Source organism: Gavia stellata, chromosome Z (genome assembly GCF_030936135.1).
Source record: "Gavia stellata isolate bGavSte3 chromosome Z, bGavSte3.hap2, whole genome shotgun sequence".
Classification (NCBI taxonomy): Eukaryota; Metazoa; Chordata; class Aves; order Gaviiformes; family Gaviidae; genus Gavia; species Gavia stellata.
The window spans coordinates 64382706-64407323 of NC_082637.1; the positions used below are offsets into that span (position 1 = coordinate 64382706).

The 24618-nt window shown below is 37.9% G+C and overlaps 1 protein-coding gene across 1 annotated transcript; it reads right to left on the reverse strand.

The window, feature by feature from the left end:
* Positions 1 to 1396: 1396 nt before the first annotated feature.
* Positions 1397 to 22680, reverse strand: PJA2 (praja ring finger ubiquitin ligase 2). Its single transcript, XM_059833832.1, has 8 exons — positions 22464 to 22680; positions 18886 to 19948; positions 15081 to 15266; positions 13409 to 13594; positions 11088 to 11199; positions 3651 to 3765; positions 3227 to 3342; positions 1397 to 2017 (listed from the first exon to the last, which is right to left on the reverse strand). The coding sequence occupies exons 1-8, from the start codon at positions 22678 to 22680 to the stop codon at positions 1886 to 1888; spliced, it is 2127 nt and encodes a 708-aa protein (XP_059689815.1). The 3' UTR covers positions 1397 to 1885.
* Between the last annotated feature and the right edge of the window lie 1938 nt (positions 22681 to 24618).

Below are 24618 nucleotides of genomic sequence, written 5' to 3' on the forward strand. Positions count from 1 at the left end.
TTATGTCATCTGGGGTAGTTGGTAGCCATGGATCAACCACTCTACACAGCACTGGTTTATAACAGAGATGTGGAAGATTATAGCACTTCTCGCATTAGTACGAATTCTGCCAGTGAGTATGCCTAGAAGTGTATGTTCCTTGCCATGTTTCCCCAAAGCCAACTGATGCCTACTTCAGCAAATATGAAGTTTTAATACAGGAAGATAAGCCTGCAAAGAACTACACATCTGCCACTTTTCACCAGTATCCTATTGTTTTGGCATCCTTGTACTTTAAGTTTTGGAATTACATAATTGAAAACCTCAGGAGCAGACTCTTGGCAACTGCCACCAATTCTTTGTTCTGCTTCAGTCCACAAGTTACACTGCAAAGTATGTCACACAACTCAATATATCCCTCAAACATGAATATTACTATCTTCTACTGCTAATAGAAGAATATATTAATATTTGTAAAGAAATGAGATACTATGATGGCAGCCATAATCATAACTGAGTAGCCGGAGAGCTACTATAAGATTATTAATTTTTAATCAATCACTCTTCCAAGAGCTTCACTCAGCTTAATTTCAAAGTTACTGGAAAAATCTAGCTGTTTTAAGAGGGTTTGATTAGATGCCTCGTATATTATTCCCAGGCACCAACATTTTAGGAATTGTGTGTCCATTCAATGGCCACAGAAAAGTTTTCGTGCAGCCGTAAGTACACATATACACATCCAAATACTAACTTTCTGTCCTGTAATGATTAACTCCATGTCCCTTAAAGTTTTTGCATACATTGGAGTATTATTTATAGAAATATGTTATATAGAACAGCCTTTTCTCCTTTAAAATATTAAGTGTGGCATAACCCACTGTAACCAGTGCAAATACCAGAAACATTACTGATTTTACATTTCTAAAATAACAGCAATTACCCTAATAGCCAAGTATTCAAATGTATTTTTCAATTAATTGTGTGAAGTTTCTACTACCTTTTGCACACTTAAGACTCCAAGAGCCAAAAATATTTTAACTATATCTGCATTAGAAAGCAACCCCAGCCCCGATATACACAAAAATAAATATATCTTAAAAAGAGAGAGAGCATGCATGCATGCAGGAAAGAGTGCAGGATACCTAATTAGTAGAATGGAATTTAAACACTAATTGAAGAAACAGCTGCCCAGCTCTTATAGATGCAACTTCTTAGAAACTTAGAACTTATAATGTTGAAGTTCCATAGTTCATATACTTATTTGGGACATAGGCTTAAAAATGATGCTAGCATTTATAAGAAAAGCCAAAAACAGACAGCACCAACTTAACAGAATTTCTGACATTAGAAAGAATGTTTATTATAGAACAAACTCGTAAGAAATATTGTTCCATTATGCAATTTTTTCCCCGTGAAATCAAATTCTACCACTGCTGGCTTCAAAGAACATCTTCACATTTGATGCAAATATGACAGATCAATTACAAAGTCACTCAGTGGCACTGGCTTTGACAAAACCAGATAGTTCAGTTATATTACCTGAAACAGATTATCAGCATAACTTTAGTAAGCTGCAACTGTACTGCAGCTGCCAGAACTTGAACAAAGTGCCACATTAATTATCTTCTTGGAAAATTTATCATAATAGAAGCTTTACACATTACAGTTACCAGCCACATTCTGCTAGAAAATAAGGCTGCAGATTCTTCCAACTTACAGTTTGAAAATTTAAGCTGTTATTGTAAACCTGAAGAGTTCAGAAAGTCTTGCACCCTCTTTCTAAACTAAAATCTATAATATAGGTAGTATTTTACATTCAGTATTTTATACGTAATTGTTTTCACATTGCAATTAAACAGACAAATTTTACATTTTTATTTTGGTGGCAAAGACTAGCTTTCAGACCCTAGTTTGAAGCTCCTGTAGCACTGTGAACAGAAGATGCAGAATCTTGATGAGATAGAAAGGAAACAGTGGGAGCGGCTGCTCCAGGAAGCACGGGTGCAAGCACATAACGACAAACTGGGCATGTTCCCGACTGAAAAAAAAAAAAAAAGAAAAAACTGGTCATTTGCATAGTTTGCATTCAATTCAGTTCTATTCAAACCTAACTAAAGGTTATTATTTACAAAGTATCTATTGTCTTCACAACAGCACTGTCTCAAAATCAAATTTGACTGGATGGCTACGTGGAGCTGACACACAGCTAACAATCTCCGAAGAAAGCTTTAGTTTGCTTTTACACCAGTTACACAGCGGATAAATCAGGCTCTCCGCAAGGTCTTCTTCAACGAATTGATTTTATAGATGGGAATATTTTTTTTTTTTGAGACAAAGATTAAATATAAACTAGCTACTGCTCAAATCTAACAGGAAGCGTTTTGTTCTAGTTTTCAGGAAGAGCAGTTTACTGTGACAGCAGAAAAAGGCAAGACATAATACAAGCAGTACCAATATGGTAATCAACACTAGCAAGGTAAAAAAAAATTATAAACTCAACAACAACCCATGCTAGAGGTGTCCTGATCTCCCTAGTCTGAATCAATTAATATTCCTCTTGTACCTCTTGAGGAAATGATGTGTTACACTGTAGGCTCACTGAGAACTAGCAAGTCCAGGCTCGTACTGTGCATAAAACAGAGTGTAAGTGTAAGGAAAAATAATAGCAATTCATTAGTTACCATTCTTTTAGTTTAGCCTCAATATGATGTAAGCCTTTAAGACATTTGGAAGGAAACTGATTACAGATTATGAAAATGAAATCTAATACAGTATAGATTTACTAAAGGTAAATTTTTTAAATTAATCTACAAGCATTCTAGTATTTCTCCCGCCAACCTTAACTATCACCATAAATGGGCTGGACATTCTGGTGAGACAGATCAGATCCTTTGCTCTTCTCAGAGAAAAACAAGCCATCTTCTTTACTTCTAAGTACAGTAAAGAAAGCTTTTTTCTTACAAAAACAAGTTGTAACTCATCCATCTCTTCCATTCTTACTAAAAGCAGAGCATGTTTTTCCTCACAAAAATAACCCCTCTATTCAAGAAATTATCCTTCAGGTGAATACAGATATAATTAATTTCTTCACTTGCACTAGAATTTGGTTCCATAATGCATAAAATGAACAACAAGTTATTTCTTGGTACTTCACCCCACATTTTCAACAAGTTATGAACTGGTCTGCCCAGAAGAATGCAAATACTCAAAAAACCCACAAAACCCCCACCGATACTGTAGTACTTACCGTCTGTAACCAAAGAGTTACACAAGGTTTGTGAAACAAATGATGACAAGGTAGCTCTGTTACGATTTCATCTTTCACATATTCACTGCAACAGATAGTACAATACTGCTCTTGACCTGCACCCATGATGAAGAAAAAGCATTATTATCTTGTTTTACACCTAAGATGAGCTGAAATTAAAACTCATATTATCTACATATATTATAACTAATGATTACAAAATACAATCACACTTATTCCAGTAAAGAGTAGTTTCCAAACTGACTGAATTTATATTCAGTCTGACTCAAGATTAAAAAGCTCTTAGAACAGCATTGACAGCTGCACAGTGAGTATATTTAAATACTGCATCTATGGTATTACAGAAAGCTAAACTTGTTCTTACAAACTTTGTGGAAATTAATTCTTCATTATTTTTCCATACCGTCATGGTCATCTGTGACAATAATCTGTGGCAGACAATCTATGTCTTCTTTAGTAGCTGGTGGATGAGCCTGTTCAACATGAAATCCCAGAGCCTCCAAATTTGCAAGAGCAGTCTGAAAAAGATGAGTAGAGACCAAGTTCTCTTACTCACAAATATAACATTCCATATAAAAACAAATAAGCAGGAAAAGGAATCCAATTCTAATAGTAGTACTTTCTTAAATGGAAGTTATGTCTGCCAGACTAACCATTACATCATTTTTATTTTTGCAGTGAATGAGATGAAACTGAAGGTCAAAACAGTAACAGCTTGGTTTTTAAGCCTTCTTAAAGTATCAGGACAGAGTCACAGCTTACTCTCTAATGAACAAATTTTAATTTTATAAAGTTTCAGAAAAGGCAGCAAGTTGAAAATGTAATAAAGCTTGCTAATACAAAACTGTTACTACATTTTGCTTTCTGAAAACAGAAGCCTCATTAATGTGTTTCCTGGCTTCAACTATTGAATTACTCAGGTACCAACAAAAATATTAAGTACTTCAGCTACACTACCATCCACATAGACGTTTCTCATCTGCATAATGACTTAAGACAGACATAGTGCTCTGAAGTCATCTTGTTTGAAACTTAAATTTTTCACCATACAGTATCTTAAAGACTCCAATGCTACAGCAGGCAGATTGATGTTTACATCATACATTCAAACCCATAAGACACTGAAAGGATCTCCAGTAGGAAAAAAATACAACACAGAACTCAGATTGGTTATATCCACTAAGAAATGTACTAGAGATACCTGTTTGAATAGCAGAATGAACTGAAACTGAAGAGTGAAAAACACAGAAGCACTGAGTTCATATACTTAATGAACTACTCACACCCCTGAAGTGCAACTACTTACTGCTCTAATCAGCATAAAAATTATTTATTCTAATAGCCACAAAACTCCCTTGATAAGAAATTTAAAATAACCTGCCATTTTTATAATGTCGGGGGTACACTTAATTAAAACCCAAAAATATACTAGAGAAACATTGGATTATACACAAACATCTTCAGTAGTATTTCCTCTTAAACTTTAGAGAAAGTTACTAGAGCTGCAGGCTGAAAACATGCCTGCACTTTTATTGCAGTGGCAAGGTAACTCAGGCAACCATCCCACGATAGATCTAAACTACCAGGTTTACACCTGCAGTCAAATGTTTGTGGCAGCAGAGAGATCAGCATGAGCTAACAGACAAATCTTTACAGCTTCTACTGACACACACACTCTTATCTAGAAATGTGCTAATTTAAAGGAAATCCTGGGACAGTTATCCTTAGTGCAGTATCCAAGTCCACCTGCAAAACAGGTACACTCCTCCAAATTAACAGCTTAAAAACATTCAATTCTGCTACAGCAGACAATACTGCCTTACTAACATTAAGCTGATTTTAATATTTGTAATGATTTTGCTACAGCTGCAATGGTCTAGGAATAATTTGTAAGTAAAAATACTATGCTTAATTAGATTAACTACTACAGCTGGAAAAATTAGTTAAGTTCCCAGGGATGAGGTATTATTTATGTGTCAAACCTCTGTGTCTATATCCACTATTAGTACTCTCAAACAGAAAACAATTTACAAAAGCATTGCATTGTTTGCTTTTGAAAGCTACATGAAAGAAACATCATGGACAGAAAGCCTCACAATGACTCTCATGCTTAAAACCACATCTTCAAAACCAAAGCAGAGCGAAGAAGTGTGCGTTTTACAACTTTCATAAGATACCTTTATAACTTCAAAGATATCTTATTTCCTTCCTCTTATTACTTCATTGACTGCTTACTGTTCCACATACCATAAACCAAATGCTGGACACTGCTAAAAGCAGGAGTGCTATAGCCTACAGGGGTTTAAGCTCCTCACTCTGTGAACTGACACAGGAAATATTCATATATGAAGTCACTGACACTGCAGAGACACCCAACCTGTTCTATACTGCTAATGAAGTAAACCAAACACTCCCAGCTAAGTAATTTCTTTAAAACAAATGGAAGTAAAAAAAAAAGTAAATCACACATACAGGTTATTACCTTCTAGGATCCCAGAGTATTATAGAACACAGCTTTAAAAAAAACAAACAACAAACACTTCTTCCCCGCATCCCCCCCCCCCGCCAAATGCCACAACTAGTTGTGACAGATCTCCCCACCCGCAATTAAGATACACTTGAATTCTGGATGCATTATCACATCACATCCTTTTCAAGTATTTCATAGCTACAGTAAATTAGTTTGCTGGATAAAGAAGTTTTCAGAAAAAAATTTCTGAGCTATAATAGACTCTCGTAATAAATTACATTGTTATAGATGAAAAAGATCTGGTTAATGAATCTATTATTTTAGATAAGAGAATTTTGGGAAACTTCAGGAAGTGGATTAAGTAAATCAGTAACAGGTTGAATAAAGTCACAGTCATTAGATTATTAATCATGTTATAATTAAACTCAACCCAATCTGTTCATCAAATCAGAGTAATAGTTAAAGCTAGTCAAAGCTGAGACTGCCCATTACAAAACCTCTGGTGCAAAAATAGTTATTACAAGGAAGCAGATGGGTTACTTTTTCAACTTGAAGCAAAAGCAGAGGTACATTGCACCCATAAGGTAGAATCAGACTAAGCAAATAATAGCTGTTTGCCCTAAAAGCCAGATCTAAATAATACTAAAATAGCATAACTGGCAACAAGTAGCCTGTTAGAAAGCTGAGTATAAATATATAGATAAAATGTAACTGCAAAGTGGCAAACCAGCTTGGGGTATAGTTGTTCAAACAAAGAAAGAAAACACACATGTAAGCAATAAGATCTGGAAGGTGAGAACAAAAGTTGTAGAACAAGCAGGAAAGGTATCTGGTGAAACCGAAATCTAATCATCCTGCAAAAAAATACCTAGCAAAACCTGAACAAGTCCTGAGCCCCAAAATAAGATTAACTATGTCAAGAACAGATGAAATCATAGAATTGTTTAGGTTGGAAAAGACCTTTAAGATCATCAAGTCCAAACATCAACCTAACATTGTTAAGTCCACCACTAAGCGCCTCATCCACACCTCTTAAACACCTCCAGGGATGGTGACTCAACCACTTCCCTGGGCAGCTTATTCCAGTGACTGACAGCCCTTTCAGTGAAGAGATTTTTCCTAGTATCCAATCTAAACCTCCCGTGGTGCAACTTGAGGCCATTTCTTCTTGTCCTGTCACTCATCACTTGGGAGAAGAGACCAACACCCACCTCTCTGCAACCCCCTTTCAGGTAATTGTAGAGAGCAATAAGGTCTCCCCTGAACCTCCTCTTCTCCAGACTGAACAACCCCAGCTCCCTCAGCCGCTCCTCATAAGACTTGTGCTCCAGACCCCTCACCAGCTTCGCCGCCCTTCTCTGGACACGCTCCAGCACCTCAATGTCCTTCTTGTAGTGAGGGGCCCAAAACTGAACACAGGATTCGAGGTGCGGCCTCACCAGTGCTGCACCAGGTATCCTCAGGGTATCCATCTCCCTGAGCTGGAAGACAAGGATGGAGAGCAAAATAAACTCCCCATGATCCAGGAGGAAGCAGTTAACGACCTGCTATGCCACCTGGACACTCATAAGTCTATGGGGCCTGATGGCATCCACCCAAGGGTGCTGAGGGAGCTGGTGGAGGAGCTTGCCAAGCCACTCTCCGTCATTTATCAACAGTCCTGGTTAACAGCGGAGGTCCCGGATGACTGGAGGCTTGCCAAGGTGACGCCCATCTACAAGAAGGGCCGGAAGGAGGATCTGGGGAACTACAGGCCTGTCAGCCTGACCTCGGTGCCGGGGAAGATTATGGAGAGGCTCATCTTGAGGGCGCTCACGGGACACGTGCAGGACAACCAAGGGATCAGGCCCAGCCAGCACGGGTTCATGAAAGGCAGGTCCTGCTTGACCAACCTGATCTCCTTCTATGACCAGGTGACCCGCCTAGTGGGTGACGGAAAGGCTGTCGATGTTGTCTACCTGGACTTCAGCAAAGCCTTTGACACTGTCCCCCACAGTATTCTCCTGGAGAAGCTGGCGAATCGTGGCTTAGACAGGTACACTCTTCGCTGGGTTACAAACTGGCTGGATGGCCGAGCCCAGAGAGTTGTAGTGAATGGGGTGAAATCCAGCTGGCAGCCGGTCACAAGCGGAGTCCCCCAGGGCTCAGTTTTGGGGCCGGTCTTGTTTAATATCCTTATTGATGATCTGGATGAGGGGACAGAATGCACCCTCAGCAAGTTTGCAGATGACACCAAGTTGGGTGGAGTGTTGATCTACTGGAGGGTAGGAAGGCTCCGCAGAGGGATCTGGACAGGCTGGATCAATGGGCTGAGGCCAACCGGATGAAGTTCAATAAGGCCAAGTGCCGGGTGCTACACTTTGGTCACAACAACCCCGTGCAACGCTACAGGCTTGGGGACGAGTGGCTGGAAAGCTGCCCCGCAGAAAAGGACCTGGGGGTGTTGGTCGACAGCTGGCTGAATATGAGCCAGCAGTGTGCTCAGGTGGCCAAGAAGGTCAACGGCATCCTGGCCTGTATCAGAAATAGTGTGGCTAGCAGGACTAGGGAGGTGATTGTCCCCTTGTACTCACAGAATCACTAAGGTTGGAAAAGACCTGTAAGATCATCAAGTCCAACCATAAAAAAGAAAAAACCCAACCATCCACAAACCACAAAACACACCACAACCCACACCAAAACAACCCACCCACACCACACAGCACCATGCCCATCAAGCCACATCCCACAATGCCATATCTACATGCTCCTTGAATACCTCTAAGGAGGGCGACTCCACTACCTCCCTGGGCAGCCTGTTCCAGTGCTTCACCACTCTCTCAGTAAAGAACTTTTTCCTAATATCCAGTCTGAATCTCCCGTGGCGCAACTTGAGGCCATTTCTTCTAGTCCTGTCACTGGTCAGTTGGATATTGAGCAAGCAATGTGACCACAGTACCGAAGATAAGGAAAAGGCTTTCTAACACTAGGAGATATTTACTATTACAATGAAAGATTTTACATTTTTAAATTTGTGGAACACATTTCTGCATCTTCATCCACAACTGTCTGACAACCAAGAAAGCTGTGTTTAAAGGCTTTTCTGAACACCCTTCCAGGAACACAAGTTTTAGTCTATGTTAATCCAGTCAGGGACAGGGTCACATCATATTTTATTAACAGATTACACTGGACTAGCCATTTGCAAGTTCTATTTTCTAGAAAGCAGAAAACATTATATCCTGATTCTCTCTACATCTTGCTATGGTCATTAAGATAGGATCTCAGCAAACAATTAAAATTAATTCTGGATAGATAGACATTACAGAACCTTTTTGGTCACTTTCTCTCAACTTCCAGAAACACTTGCAATATTGCCTAAGAGAAATGTTGAACAGTTTTGGGTAATACTTGCTCTTATTTTCTGAACAATTTTAGTAACCATCTTCACACTGGAAAGAGAGGTGCTCTATGTATTCTGCTTGAGATTTGGAGGAAATATTCAGAATTCTTACTTAAAACCTGTGTTGTCTATGTAGTCATAGTCAATACAGCTGTTCCTTTTATTACTCAGTTACCATTTTCTGCTGACTAATTCCAATTATGCCAGACTTTACGCCAACCACAAAGTTTCAGACACCTAAGTGCCAATTTCAAGCACAAATACTATTTAAGCGAATTGGCTTTACCTCTTGTCCAACATCCACAGTGACCTGTACCACAGGTGCCAAAGAGTAACTACCTTTGTAGTCATCTACCTGCTTGCCAAGTGTGTTCAGTAACACTCTGTTCCTGGTGACATTAACATATTTACAGCACCTTCTGAGCCAATCATGGATGTAGGCACCTAGGGTTGCTTTTACAGGTCAGCCTGACAAGAGTGCACATTTCTTCTGACAGAGTAACTAGGGAAATGCTGTTACACAGTAATGAGAAAGAAAAAACTTAGAGCCATAATAACCTCAGTCCCCTCTTCAAGTGTTAAACTATAGATTAAAAAGAGAAAAGATGAGATTAGTTTCCCTCCTCTACACAGATTGTCTTGCTTTGGTGCAAAGGAGGAGGTCAACTGCTTCTGTAGTTCTGTCATTTTTGCTGTAGTGAGAACAGGCAGCTATGAAAGAGACAAAGAATTTTGTCTATACAACTTCAAAATATTGCTTTTATAGTAAAGATATCAACAGACCCCCTACACATTAACAGGCAGTTCTGAAGTGTCTCCAGATGAGTAATGCTAACAAGATCCTACATAGCTGGAGAAGACCCTATGATACTTGATCATGAATAATGCTGACCTCCCATATACCTTGGGGGATGCACAATACCTGGAAATTGAATGACTGCAAACTTCAGGAAAAAACCCTTCTACCCCCCTTGGAAAATCCCCATGAAGTTTATTCACAAAATCATTGATTTTGCACATGTCCATGGAAAAAAAATTATATATGTTCCACTGAATGTCAGCTTTAGAAACCATTTTAAAGCATCCTTGGTATTTTGTCTGCAAGCACACTATGACATACAGTCTGCCCTGTTCACCCCTTTTAACTAAGAGCTAGTAGTCAAACTGCCCCTTGATGCCCCTGAACTTACTTCACACACAAAACACTCAATTTAATTGTTGTAACACCGTATTATGTGTCTACACATCACTTAACTCTTATTTTGACAAATACCCTGCAGGGGAGATTTCTGGCAGTGCAAGAACTGTCGCATTGCATCAAAGTGTATTTCAGCTAGTTCCATATTCACTCTGACAGTGATCAACGTCATGTAACACAGAAAAGACAAAGATCATAACCATGCTTGTTCTCAGTCACAAATGCTCTGGTTTATCCAAATTTAGACAGATGAAATGAGATTAGAACAAAGTAAAGATAAAAGGCTTTTTTGCTTTTGGGTGTTTTTTGTTTTGTTTTGTTTTTAAAACACATGGAGTCAAGACAGTCAAACACAGAAAATCTTCTACTGAGGAATAAAAACATGAGACATCCAGTTCTACTCTGGCAAAAAAAAAAGCTAGGACAATTCATAGGCACAGATCCAGGTATGAACTTTCCTTTGTTATGTAGGGAATTTGGCAACATTCTTTAGAATAATTTAAATAGCATATGTTTATACTGGTAGAAATCAGGATCTTTTTTTCCATTAACAGAAAATAAATATATATTCTAAAAGGAGTAGCAATGATCAATAACTTCTTGCACTACATCATCTAAAAGAAGTTTCAACATTTATTTTCAAGCTTGCAGTCCTGAAAGTTCAAGCTAAAACAGAGAAGTAATTTTTCCCTGATTCTCCTGATTTTCAGATTTTGCTGGAAAAGGATTCAATAATAAAAACTTATGTCACAACATCACTGATATAATACCACCAAGAATATTTTAATACCTCCATAGCTTGTTGTAAGCGTTCGTCTACTGTCGTAAATGTGAGAAACTGAGGATCCGCATGAGGAAGGGCTTGAGCAAGCCCTAGGCCATCACCAAACTCATCAAGTACTCTGAAAAATATGAGTTAGGAAACCTGGTCTTAATTTCAAAGTAAACAGTAATAACATGAGGGCTGAGTACATCAAATTACTGCACATCACCTGTTAACAACTGTGTGCGTATACTCTCATGAAGTAGTTGTGTTGGTTTGACCTTGGCTGACCCATCTGCTCCCTCACTCCGCCACCTCAACTGGATGGGGGCATAAATAAGACTAAAAGCTCGTGGGTCAAGATAAAGACAGGGACATCACTCACCAATCACCATCACAGGCAAAACATTCTCAACTTAAGGGGGAACCTTAATTTAACTGACAGCTGAACCAAATGATCTATTGAGGTGCCTTCTAATCTGGGCTGTTCTATGATTCTGTGAATTTATTGCCAATAAAAATGGATTTGGAAGTTGAGAAACAAAAACAAAAAGACCTTCCCCTTAGCCCTCCCTCTCCTCCCAGGCTCAACTTCACTCCTTCATTCCTGACTCCCCTACTCCAAGCAGTATAGAGGGACAGGGAATGGGGGTTGTGGTCAGTTCCTTGCAGTTCCTCTCTGCTACTTCTTCCTCCTCACACTGCTCCCTGCTCCAGTGTGGGATCTCTCCCACAGGCTGCAGTCCTTCAGGATAAACCTGCTCCTGCATGGGTCTTTCCCACAAGCTGCAGTCCTTCACTAACTGCTCCAGTGTGGGCTCTCCATGGGCACAGATCCTTCAGCAAATACCTACCCACTCCACTGTGGTCTTCTCCAGGGACTGCAGGGGAATCTCTCCTCCAGCACCTGCAGCACCACCTCCCTCTTCTTCTCTGACTTGGTGTCTGCAGGGTTGTTTCCCCTCACATCATCTTCACTCTGCTCTGCAGCATATTTTACCCTTTCTTAAATACATTTTCCCAGAGGCACCACCCTGCACTGCATCCACTGGAGCCAGCTGGACCCAGCTATGTAACATACGGGGCAACCCTGGCCTCTCCTCATGGAGGCCACCCTGCAGCTCCCCCTGCCAGCACCTGCTCCCAGTACAGAGGTACACTCAAGACAATATAGACTCCAGAAGAACATGATGGGAGCTTTTGCTGTTGACTACGTTAGAGCAAAAGGGCATACAGCTCAGCTAATACATTTCATATGTATGCTATTAAGCTTGTTTTACAACTAGCATTCAGATTTTGATTACATCATGTGTCACAGTTCATAGTTTGGCAGCTGCTTTGAGTTCTGTTTTCAACATTCAGAGATCATATCTCAAAATGGCCACAGGCAAAATCATGTACAGATCTGCCTATACTCAACAGACAAAAACTTAGCCGACTATTAGAGAAGGATCTTCCTTCCTATTTTGAGTAATTAGGAAGCTTACCAAGGCTAACCTCCAACATGTAAAAGACAGTTTTTGTCCATATCCTACAATTCCTTTGCTAGCTTGCTGCCTGGCACTTTAAGAACACGTGCCTTACTTCTAGCTTGCACTCTCATGCATTAGTCCCTGTTGTGCTTTTTCAGAATATAACTGCACTAGCAGAAAATTGCAGTGGTTTTGGTATGTCTATGCTGTAGTTTATAATATTTTTAATAAGAAGAGATCAAGCGTTAAGTCTCTGACTGGAAAGCATTCTGTCTAGCTCACTCTTACTTTAAAACAAACGTACTATACTGTTCTAGCATTAGACTGTGCAAGTGGCTCCAATCACATTCCTCCTGGTATTTGCAGATTTTTTTTTAATAAATATATTGCAATATTCTTCAGTAATCTAATTACAGAAAATTGAGTGAAGCATTCAAAATTATGACAGTATTAGGTAAGCACATGGCATTTCAAAGAGAAATAAAATAGGCTTATAACATCTAACTTACACCAGTTGCAAAAGAGGAAAAGACCAATGATAAAATTGCACTGACTTGAATTCATATTGCTTTACTTTTGTTATACTTCCAGTATACTTACCATCTTGAAAATTAACTGCAAAAGTACACCTATCCCTTAAGTATTTCGTGCACCAGAATTTTCTCAGATCACAGCCCAATTTAGGAAATCTACATGCTTTTCCTCTCGATAGAACAAACATAGCACTTGAAGTACCTTAAGCCTTCAAACTCCAATTATCAGCCTTTGAAGCAAGTGCATACTGATAGCCATGAGAATTTTTGACATCTTACACAAAAAGCAAAATAGTAACTACAAAACCTCTGAAATTAATGCAGAAAACTACCAAAGACATACCTCCACTCCACATCCAGGTCTTCACTCACACTGGAGTCATCCTCAAGGTTGTTATTTCCATCCAACAGGAAGAATCCAGCCTCCACAATATCACTAACTGGATCATATTCCCCAGCACAGCTACTTTCTATTTCTTCCCGGTGCTGTAACTGAGGAATCTCTCCTTCTTCCAATACTGTCTGTTCCCTTCAAATAAATAAACGAAAAGCTAGAACTAAAAATCTAGGAGAATTTATGAACACATGCAAGCAACGAAAGGTACACATATTACAAGGGCTGCTGCTGCATATTTCCCAGAATGCAGAGTCCCAAATGAGGAATTTAGTATTTACTGGAAGAAACAAGAAACTCCCAGTGGTATCAGCTCCAGCCTCAGAATCTAGTAACACCCATGACATGATTCTGTGGCAAAATTATTTGTCTAATGCTCAAGGCCAGCAGTACAGCAAGTAGCTTGCTTTGCATTTTCCCTAGTACAGGCAGTATCCCTACCAGGGCTAGCAAATTTAGTACTGAAGATTTTTTACTCATCTACAAGGTCCTAAAGCCACTAAAAAGAAAGGCTCTCTTGACACCGTCAAACAGCCTTCATGGTGAAACTTGGCCTAAATGCAAAGAGATATTATTTGCAAGAGAACCTATTCATGTAAGGAGAAATACTCCTCTCATTCCTAGTTTTTCTAGAGGAGCACAAGTCACCTGGATGTTTAGATTCACAGGGCTGTGAGTCCCACTTTCCTTATCAAAGGGCAAATAAACAGGAATCACATTAGAAATGGGTACATTTGCAGGCTGTTCACACCAAAGAAAACTAAAGAGTACTCAGCTCCATTGTTGTTGTTCTGAAACAGATGAGTTTTCATAATGTTTTCATAAAGCCACACTAATTCTCCAAACCTCAAGAGACAACGATACTAAAAAAGCAGTAACAGAGATTTGGACTACTTGGTAATAGGTACTGTCTACATAAAAGTGGAAGAAGCTGAAAGAACACTTAGGCATGGCTTGTTGCTTTATCAAGACCCAAACTAACAGCATAAGTTCAATATTAGATGCTTAGAAAAAAACAAAAACAAAAACAACTTTCCTTGGCTATTTATAGCTACAAATTTTGCCTTGCAACAAATAGCTACAAATTTTGCCTTGCAAGAAAGGCAGATATATTTTATAAAGCAAAATACTGAATGACTGGAAAAATAACTAACTTCTCAGCAAGCAAGTAGTTCAAATTTACTTTAATGACTGATAGGGCTGCAGAAATAAAGAGCAGCAGTGGAATATGAGAAACAATAAAGCAAAGAGATAAACAACTGCTTTGCAAGTAGTATCAGAAGATGTGTATGTAACATATCCCTTTACAATTAACTTGCCTAATCTGGCTTTTTAAAGTCGGTATATCCAGCCTATTATCCTTATTGACACTACTATTGTCAATGCCCTCTCATTATTTCTGTATCTTTCATAAAAGAGAAATGTTTGCATGACATGCCATTTTTTCCCCCAATCTGAAATACATACAACTACTCAGATTATTTTGATGTAGGCAAATTATTATTGCTAGTATAGTAACTACTTTTAGAATTGATGTTATTCTGTGTAGTGTCATGTGGATACCATGTTGCTGCTGATGTCAGAACCTACAGGAAGTTAACTAATAAAAATAAAACCATACCCTCCTTGGAAACAGAAGTCTCTGTTCTCCTCTTCTACACCACTGCTGCTGCTCTGCACTTTAGGCTCACATTCCTCCCTCCCCGGGACAGTCTCACAGCCCTCATCACTTGAAAACTGGTCTTTTTCTGTAGCAGCAAAATAGATAGGCACAGCTGTAGACCATTCTCCATCACTGCATTCTGAGCTGCAATTTAAACAAGGCAACAGGGTGTGAATTTAAACACTGCTTTCAAGGAAAGAAAACACTAACATTCTGTTATGCCCTAATTTTCTATGAACATTGCTCTCAATAGAAACTATTTTTTCTAGGATAAATTAATTTTGTACTATTTATGGATGTATTAAGGCAAGTATACATAAAGAACTGATTAAAAAAATCAGTTCCTAAAAGAATTCTGCCTATCCCACTTTGCAAAACTGTTTTATTCTTCCCCCTCCACATTTTCAGAGTACATAAAGCAACTCAGGAATATAAGCCCAGAACCACTATACACATCTTTCTCCTAGAACACAAAGAGAAAACAACAGCAGTGACACTGAGAACACCAATGCTTGCTTAACAAACAACATGCAATGTTGGCCTTACCTCTCAGCCAAACAAAACTTAAAGTAAAAGCTCTCATAACCTCTAAGCCATATACAATGGTTCTTTTTTTTTTTTAAATGATAGAAGAATACAATGGATTACTTATGCAAATTATAGAAGTCACTAGCCTGAACAGATGAATGGCAGGGAGTTTTTCAAAGAGAATTTGCTCAGCTACCACATAGAAAAGGGCAGTAAATTAGAAGTTGTGGGCAGCTTAAAGAAAATAGTGATGTTAGCAGAATCTCAAGGGTGAACTTGTCTACTGCTACCTTTGGTAATGCCACTTAGAAGGTTCAGTCAACACCAAGTGACAACACCAAAATTCCAAGTACAGTCAACTAGCTATGTCACTTCAAAAAGTTACAGAAAACTAATAAATATGTGAACAGCAAACATGCTTAATAGAGCACCTCTTACACAGCAATCCGCAAAACTTGCAGCTCAGAGTTTTCTGTCTGCTAAACCCAGTATGTCCATGTGTATCAATGTTATCTCCCCACCTACAAACTCACTTTAAAGAAACCCTCCTTCTATATAATGTTACAACCATATGCCAATAAAACTTGCTATTTAATGAATTAGAAGTACTTTTGAAAAACAGCACATTATACACTGCAAGTTTTACAACAATAAAGATCAAGACTCAGATTATATGAAGCATTTTCATTTGAAGCAGAAATATATTTTTCTATCACCGTTTTGAGGGCTAGGGAAAGTGATGGAAATGAGAGTATTCATTAACTTTGGGCTATTTTAAAGGACTACTTTACAATAGAAATAATATCTGTTATGAAATTCTGATATGCAGTCTAATGCATCTTATATCACACCAACTGAAGTGAATACTAACGTTTTAGAACCCTTTGTTTTGTTTGGTTTTTGTTTTAAAAAGTTAATTAAGCACACTGTAAGACTAGCCCAAATATTCAAATCTCTTATTTTAGTTTTCTCTATTTTACAATACAGGAAACAAACAAACAAACACCGTTTATAATAAAATTCCTATGTTGTTAGTCAAATTTGTTCTCTTTAGAGTTTATACACAAACCCTAATTCAAACCAGAAAACAGGATCTCTCTAAAGTCATTAATACTGAAAAAGGAAGAACACTGAATATGTATATTTCAAAACTTAGGATTTAACTATGCCTAGTTCTGCGGAGAAGCAGAACATCACTTAATGATTAGAGAGTTATAGACTTGTCACTTGGCAAAAGCATAACACATCAATTTAGCATCTGCACATGGATTTTCTGAGAATAGTCTCTACCCTGGCTGAACTGGCCTGTACTTGCCATATGATCCAACACTAAAAGGAGGGAACTAAAGGATATGATCCTCATCCCACCACCCCTGGCCCCCACGGGACCTACCATGACCCTTCCAACTTAAGAGCACATGTGGTTCTAACAAATATGCAAGACTTTCTCCTTCTCACACAGCTTCTACATGCTAAAACCATACTATCTGGGCACTTCCTTGAAGCAAAAATGTGAGGTGAAGGCCCAGGCTGCAGCAATCAGCAAGGTAAATTTCTCCCTGGGTTGGAAAGAAATGAAAGTTGAGTTGCAGAATGTAGTTTGACACATATGTCAATTCTGCTTTTTATGCAGCTATATACGTATATTTAAACAGGTAATATGGATTAACCCTTTAAACATAATACGTTACCTTTTGAGAGTGGAAGAACATATTACTCCTTTGTACAGAGTAATCCTTGACAATTTACTTCATAAGGATAAGTCTTTTGAGGGTTTAGAACACAAATTATGGGGTTTTTTAAGTTAAGAACACATATACTTCCTGTTTAGTGGTTCAGTTATTGCCATTATGACGAACATAGTCGCTTTCAGATACACAATCTGTATTTCTTTTTGCCATACTACAACAATCCATCACTTCGCATCATGGAAGCCAATGCTATAATCGTAAAATACAGGCCATTTCCTCCATTGCATTTTAATCTTCTAGTAGCAGCATTTCAGAAGTGGAAAAGAAAAGATTATGCACCAACAAAAATTTTCAGGAGGTAAACCTTACAAGGAAGGAATGGATTCATTTGCAAGTCCACCTACATCTTCAATAAGAAAAAAACAAAATTAAGTCTACTAACCCATTTTACAATGCCTTAAGGATTTTGGTCTTTCATAATTGGGACTCTGCAATATTTTAAGGACAAGCATTTATGCAGATTAATTTTCATGCTGTTTTCTCCACAAAAGTAGTGGAAACACAGTCTACTAAGCAGGTTAGCTTATGAAGCCTAATGACAAGCACATACACAAAAAAGCCACATCAACATCCAGAAGACGTGTTGTAAAGAATGCAGTGGGAACAGAATCAACAAGATGAAAGCAAATTAGAAGGAAAATAGGAAAAAAAAAAAAAATCAAACAAAAGCCATCACAAACACTACTGCATTAACCATAAATGAAGATTCGACATTTTTTAGCCTCAAATAACTCAGTTACGTAACTCCAATTCACAGTGAAAAATTCTTAACCAGCACTTTATGAGCACAAGTTAATCACCGTAAGGTTTATCCAAATTAGTCTGTTTTCTGGGTAGAGAGCCCAAAACACGAGGAGCCTGAATACTGCTCCTGGTGGCCAGGTTGGAGCCATCTGTAGATCTGAAACTGTATTCATTAATAGTTACTTTGGAAACACCTACTAGCCTAAAGAACTTTCATTCAAAACAGGGATTATAAGCAATCCTATCAAGTTATTCTCCAGATATGACAAGGAAGAGTAATTTCTTTCAAAAGGCTGGAGACAAAAACATACACAGGCCGTCATGCAGAATATTTATATTTGATGGCAAAAAGAACAAATTCTGAAAATAACAAGTCTTGAAGGGAACTTTCAAAGACCCATAATTTGCCAAAAACCATGCTGAACAAGGTTTTCCCTCTCTACCCTCCACCCGCTCAGTAAAAATAAAAGTGAACAAGCAATCTTCCTCAATGGTAAGGCACTTTGTCCCTAAATGTAAGGAAAGGCTGTTTACATTACCAGAAGAATGTACATTACTATTTCTTTAGATGGACTTGAGGAAGGGTGAAGGAGAACTGAAAGGAAAAGCTGGCATACTGTTATCTGATAATATTCTAAAATTGCTTGAGTTATGTCCCATTTGCTAACAAATTATTCAGATTTGCACATTATTTACACAAAAGATTCAATACTAATACAGATATAAAAATGAAATTTTACCTGTCTTCATCTTTGTGGGACATTGAGAAGCATCTCCTGCCGTCTTCAGACTCATCCCAAAAAGTGCTACCATCTGGCATATTTTTTTGTTCTTGAGCTGCTGCATTTTTCCTTAGGTCTATTTCTGCATTCTTTTGATGACCTACGTGCTCTCTTGAGTCAAAGAACATACTATAATTCATTGCTTCTCTGCTGTTTCTCAAGGCACATTCAGCATAGCCTTGCTGGACTTCAGCAATATCACTTCTCCTCCAGGAACCACTTTCATCATCATCATTAGGGAGAAGCTCCTCTGTCTCCAACTGGTTTGTAGTACTTTGTTTTCTTATTTTAGGTCTCACTACCAGCTCAGGTGAATTTCCTTGGTCAGTCTTTCCATCATTGACATTCAATTCATTAGCAATTGCTATAGGGGTTCCGATTCCAACATCCACTATATTTCTTCTCTGCTGTGTTTCACAATTGGTACTACTCGGGTTACTTTTCGGTATAGCATGATCTTCAGCAGAAAATTTAAATGTGCTGTTGTTTGGACATGCCAAGTCTGAACCTATGCTAAAATATCTCATTAAAGGCACTGGTCCTGCTTCTTCACAACATTCTCTAGAAACACTGTGGTTGAGAGTGGACAATCGGGACTTTAAGTCAGTAAAAGACTCCGGGCCTTTTTCTAACTCAGAAAGCATGCTATCTAGTGTTTCCTGCAATACACCTGCTTCTTCCCTTGCCAAAGAAAATTTGTCTTGAGCATCATCTTCCTCTCCATCACTGCTATCTGGCTCATAAGAATCAGTGTTTACAAAAGCAATTCTATTCTGACCATTCCAGTCATTATGCCCTCCAGACGCATATTCTGCAAGCTCAACGGAATTTTCATAAGGATTCATAAAGTTCCCTGAGATTTTGTTGCCTTCCAGATCATAAGAGAATAGAGAAAATGGCGATGCGTTCACTTCAAAAGTTCGGCTCCATACACTTTGGCAAACGGGTTCTCCAGTTCCAACATTTTCTAACAAAGGCTCATCCAATAAACCAGAAGAAACTTGAACCAATGGACTGGAACCTTCACAGAAAGTTGTAAGAAAGAATGCATTGGAATAATCAAAAACAATAGAAATATTCTCATCTACAACAATTGCTTGCAAAAAAGAAAGAATAGTTCACTAGGACTGCAGTGCAATCTGACAAAGAGAAATATTTACCAGAGATGCAGTCATTCTTCACTAATATATTTACTTTCTTATTTATATAAGCTAAGCATACAGAAATAGACTTAAATGATACCATTTCACCTCAGCCTGTGATAGCAAGAAAACAAGTATTAAAGGAACATGTTCATAAGCAGCATTTTTACATTGTTTATATAAAAGGGAATTTGAAGACGGGAACAGGAAATCTGAAAAAAGACTAAAATATTAAAAAGCTGCAACATTTCTTTCCATAAGTTAAATCCATTCATTAACTGGCTAAATTGTACCTCCTGCCACACTCAGATAAGGCCATTTATTGCTACTATAAATTAGATACTAACAGCACTATATTTTGTACGCGCATAAGAAGAAAATAATAGTAGGGATGAATGTGGAATTACAGTTAGTAATTACCATCACCACAAATTCAGTTTGGTTTACTACACACTTGAACACCTCTTGCATAAAGGGACAATAAATATCAAACCCAGCAGCAAGAGTTAAAGAAGGTAAAAACATGTATACTGCTGCTACTACAAAATTAATGCTGAGTTCAAGTAATTTGTAAACTCCTAACCAAGGCAATAGTACAAACTTTTTTTGAACATACAATGGCTTGCATAACTTGAGAGTACTTGAAGTTTTTAAGTCAATATTAAGAGATTTGGAAACTTAACTACAAGACAAAAAAAATGAGGCATGCATAGTTAATTAAAGGAATTCCCTAGCATGTTATTCTAAAAACAGGTAGAAGTAGGAAACCGTGTAAAAATCAGTGTTCTGGGGTTAAAAAAGAATCTCATCAAAATAGCTAATCCATGCCTAGGTTGGTGAATTCATGGCACTGAACTCTTATGAGAGCTGTGCCTCTCAGCACTAGGAGTCTGGCTTGCAGGAAGCAATACTGCAACATGACACTTTATCCAATTAAAATCTTGAAGCTCCTTCACAAAAATGCTAACAGCTGAGGTTGCCAGGCAGGCCCCTCTCATTATCAGCCAATCCACCCCTCTTGTTCAAGCAGAGCAACCTATAGTAGGTTACAAAGGACCAAGTCAAGTCAGAGTTTAGTATTTCTAAGGATATCTCCTTCCACCCACCTTCAACAGTTGCTTAGATGTATATAAGATGTCAAGCCAAGTAGCAAGGAAATATACAGCATATTTTAGGTAGTAACCACCCATCAAAAAATAACTACCAACTGGGGAAAAACGTAACCTAGTTGAGGTAACAGAGATAAATCAAACATTTCTCAAAGAGAAATCTGAAAAGCCGTACTACAAAAAAAGACCAAATATAAAAAGAAAGGCATTTTGTTATTAGACTTAATATAGAAAATGAGTCACTCTTAGAATTTATATACAAAGCAATTGTATTAAGAACACGGCGATAATACACTTTAAACTGCCTATTTCTATGACCCTAAAATAATAGCATGCTCATTTCTGAGTAACTGAAACAAGAAAGGTGGTAGCATTTTAGAGAGACAGTAGGAAGGTCTCCACAGTGTCAACACTACCCTACAGGAAATAAACCTTGAACTAGATGAAAGTGTAGAAAATATATGAAGCATAGACAACTGCAAAAATGTTCAAGTTAAAGAGATAAAACCACCTCAAGATGATCTAGATCACACAACAGTCTCCAAGAACAATGGCATATGACAAAGTTAAATTAACACTATACTACTATTAAAAAAAAGAAAATTAGAAGGAGAAATAGAAAAAAAAAGCTACTTTGGAAGATCTGAGGCTATATCAAACATCTTTTCAGCAGAAAACCTCATACACTCAAGGAGATGGGACTATGTTTCTAATCCAACAAGCCATTTGTTATTTACTATGAAATTATTATTCAGATGCTAAAGTCACAAAAGACATTTTGGGAAATACTAACATTTCATATTCATTAAACAAGAAAGGGAAGTGGTTTGACTGGTATAAATAAATAAAAAGAGAAGCTTTAAAGATGTTTTATAGGCTTAAATTAATTTCCACTGTAACTACACTAAGGTTGACAAGGACAGAACAACCTGGTCCATGAGACATCAAGTATTTCACAGCCTAGCTCCAAACAGAAGGTTAGAATACGTATTCTCTTCCAAATGCGATTTGTAATTTGATTTGAAGACAAAATAATTTGAATTATACAATGTTATGGCTACCTAGTTGGTTAGAAAGCATTAAGTCATTTAGAATGCACTTCTTCAAGCAAAATTAAACAGCCTAGGATAGACTATACTTTAATTTGCCTTCATGCTAAGTTTCATTCTATAAAGCTGTATGAAATGTACTTTACATGTGTTATTGAAGTGGCTACTGTATTCCCTTCACATTTCTCTATGTGCCTTCTCCCTCCACCCCCAGTTTGCAGTTAAATGGCACATACCTGAAGATATGCACATACATAAAGAATTCTCTTTCTGAACATCCTCCAATCCTAATCGTTCGCAGTCTTCATTGTGTCGATGTTCATCTCCTTCTTGGCTATTCAAAGATGGTCTAAAACCAACATAGGCATGTCTTCTTCTGTATCTTCTACCTGTAATAGTTTGATATCCTCCTGCTGGTTTGGGCCAGGCAGGTTTGCCAGCTTCTTGACCCATTGCTACATAAGATTACAGAGGAAAGAAAAAGACAGAGTGCCTGCATTAGATAACAGTATGTCTTTATAATTTCCCCTCTTCTTTAACACTTTGATATAGTTTTTTTAGCAACGAGTTTCCCATTTCTCTGAAGTCTTGAGCTTCACTTACAATACTATTATTGAGAACCTAAAGTGCTCTGGGCACATATGTTATGAAAGCATATAACAGAATTTTCATCTACACTAATTAATATTGAAAACACCTATCTTGCCCCCATCTTAACATGTTTGCAGTAAATAATAGAGACTTTATTAAAAAAATTTAAAAAATCAACCCCAGATGTCACATGACTTCTTTTTTGAATGTAATACACTTCTGTACATAGCTCTGACACAATATATATGTCAGCTTGCAAAAAACATTTGCAAGCACTATAATAGAAAAGCCTTCATGTAATGCAGCACAACTCAGCCAGCCCTAGCTAGCTTATCTCCGTGACAGGAAAAGTACAATTAAACCAATCACACCTTCTAAAACAGAAGTCCCAAGTCCCAGGGACTTTACACTAGGTAGTAGACGTGGCACTTCGGGACATGGTTTAGTGGGCATGGGGTGGTGGGTTGATGGTTGGACTTGATGATCTTAAAGGCCTTTCCCAACCTTAATGATTCTGTGATTCTGCATAGCCATACATGGCAATCACTCACACAGAGTTCCTATTGTTACAGCAGTATTCCATATCAATGGATCTTAATGCTTTTACCAAGAAAACATGGGGTAAGTAGTACAAGGAAACATGAAAAACAGTGGGGGAAAGCTGCCAATTTTGTAATGAAGAAAGATTTTAATACAGTAGTAGTATCAGGTATTAATAATCTAACACAAGTGTTCATGTCCAAAGGCTGTTGCTTGTACAAATGCAATTAGAAGTTCAGTATTTCAGATGTTCAGTGGCTTTTTCATGTCCCTCTAAGTCACGTTTAATCTTTACTAGATACGGAATTAACATAGCAGCTTTTCTGTTCTTGAAACTCCCCAAACTGAAGAGGAGACATTAAAGTCCAGGAAGATAAAAGTCTGCAAACATTAACACAGAGTTTTCTGAACTTCAGGAAAAAAAAAGAAAGCTTTTTCCTTTCCTGGCTGTTAAGCTGATTTCCTCAATACCCTTAAAAAGAGAGTATCTATATGCAAAGACACCATTTATTAGCAGTTATCTTCTGCAGCTTCAAGTGGTATACCTACTAGTAAGGCTGGCAGTTGCAGTATGTGGAATGCCTAAAAGATACAACTGCACACATGTACAAAACTGTCAAAGAGTCCAAGCAGGTTTCTGTTCTTTGTTGTTTAAACTAGCATCACTGTTGAAGCTGACATTTTGCTAGGACTGACATACAGGATGCTAACTCTGTTGCTGCAAGGAAAAAAAATTAAATATGTTTCTTGGGGCTGCGCTCTCACAAACCACATGATCCCTCAAAAACTTTAAATGAAGAAGCAAATAGAAGAAAGCTACCTATTGTAAACTACAACTTCTAGTAGAAGCTAGTCTTAGGGGGTTCAGGCACATAACATCCTACCAGAATTTGGTCTACAATTGCCAGCATGGCAATTCTGAAAACATTTCCTAATGATCTGCGCTTCAGACAAACTTCTGTGGAAATAATCCAAATACTTTCTGCCTGATCTTCCCCACAGAAAAAAAAAAAAAGACAGAAACATGAGTAGTATAATGATGGTGGAAGATTCAAGGCCTCAGAAAAAATTTAAGTTCCAGGAAAAGAAACATAATAGCTTTCTCTTTCAGCCTGACATGGAAAGAAATTAAGGTTGGAGTAAACCAAACAAAATTACACTCACAATAGAACACCTGCCACAAGGGTCTAAAATATTACTGTTTCATTCCCAGGTGAATTGACAGCAACAGTGAAGATACTTGCACTGCTTAAAATTAAG

What these genes read in the sequence shown, in the direction of transcription:
- PJA2 (XM_059833832.1), bottom strand. Translation starts at nt 22,680, where the DNA reads ATGGGTCAAGAAGCTGGCAAACCTGCCTGGCCCAAACCAGCAGGAGGA. An exon ending in GACTTCTGTTTCCAAGGAGG is followed by an intron (nt 13,595 to 15,080) that starts GTATGGTTTTAT and finishes ATTTATTTGAAG; the next exon opens with GGAACAGACAGTATTGGAAG. An exon ending in TGTCACAGATGACCATGACG is followed by an intron (nt 3,343 to 3,650) that starts GTATGGAAAAAT and finishes TCATGGGTGCAG; the next exon opens with GTCAAGAGCAGTATTGTACT.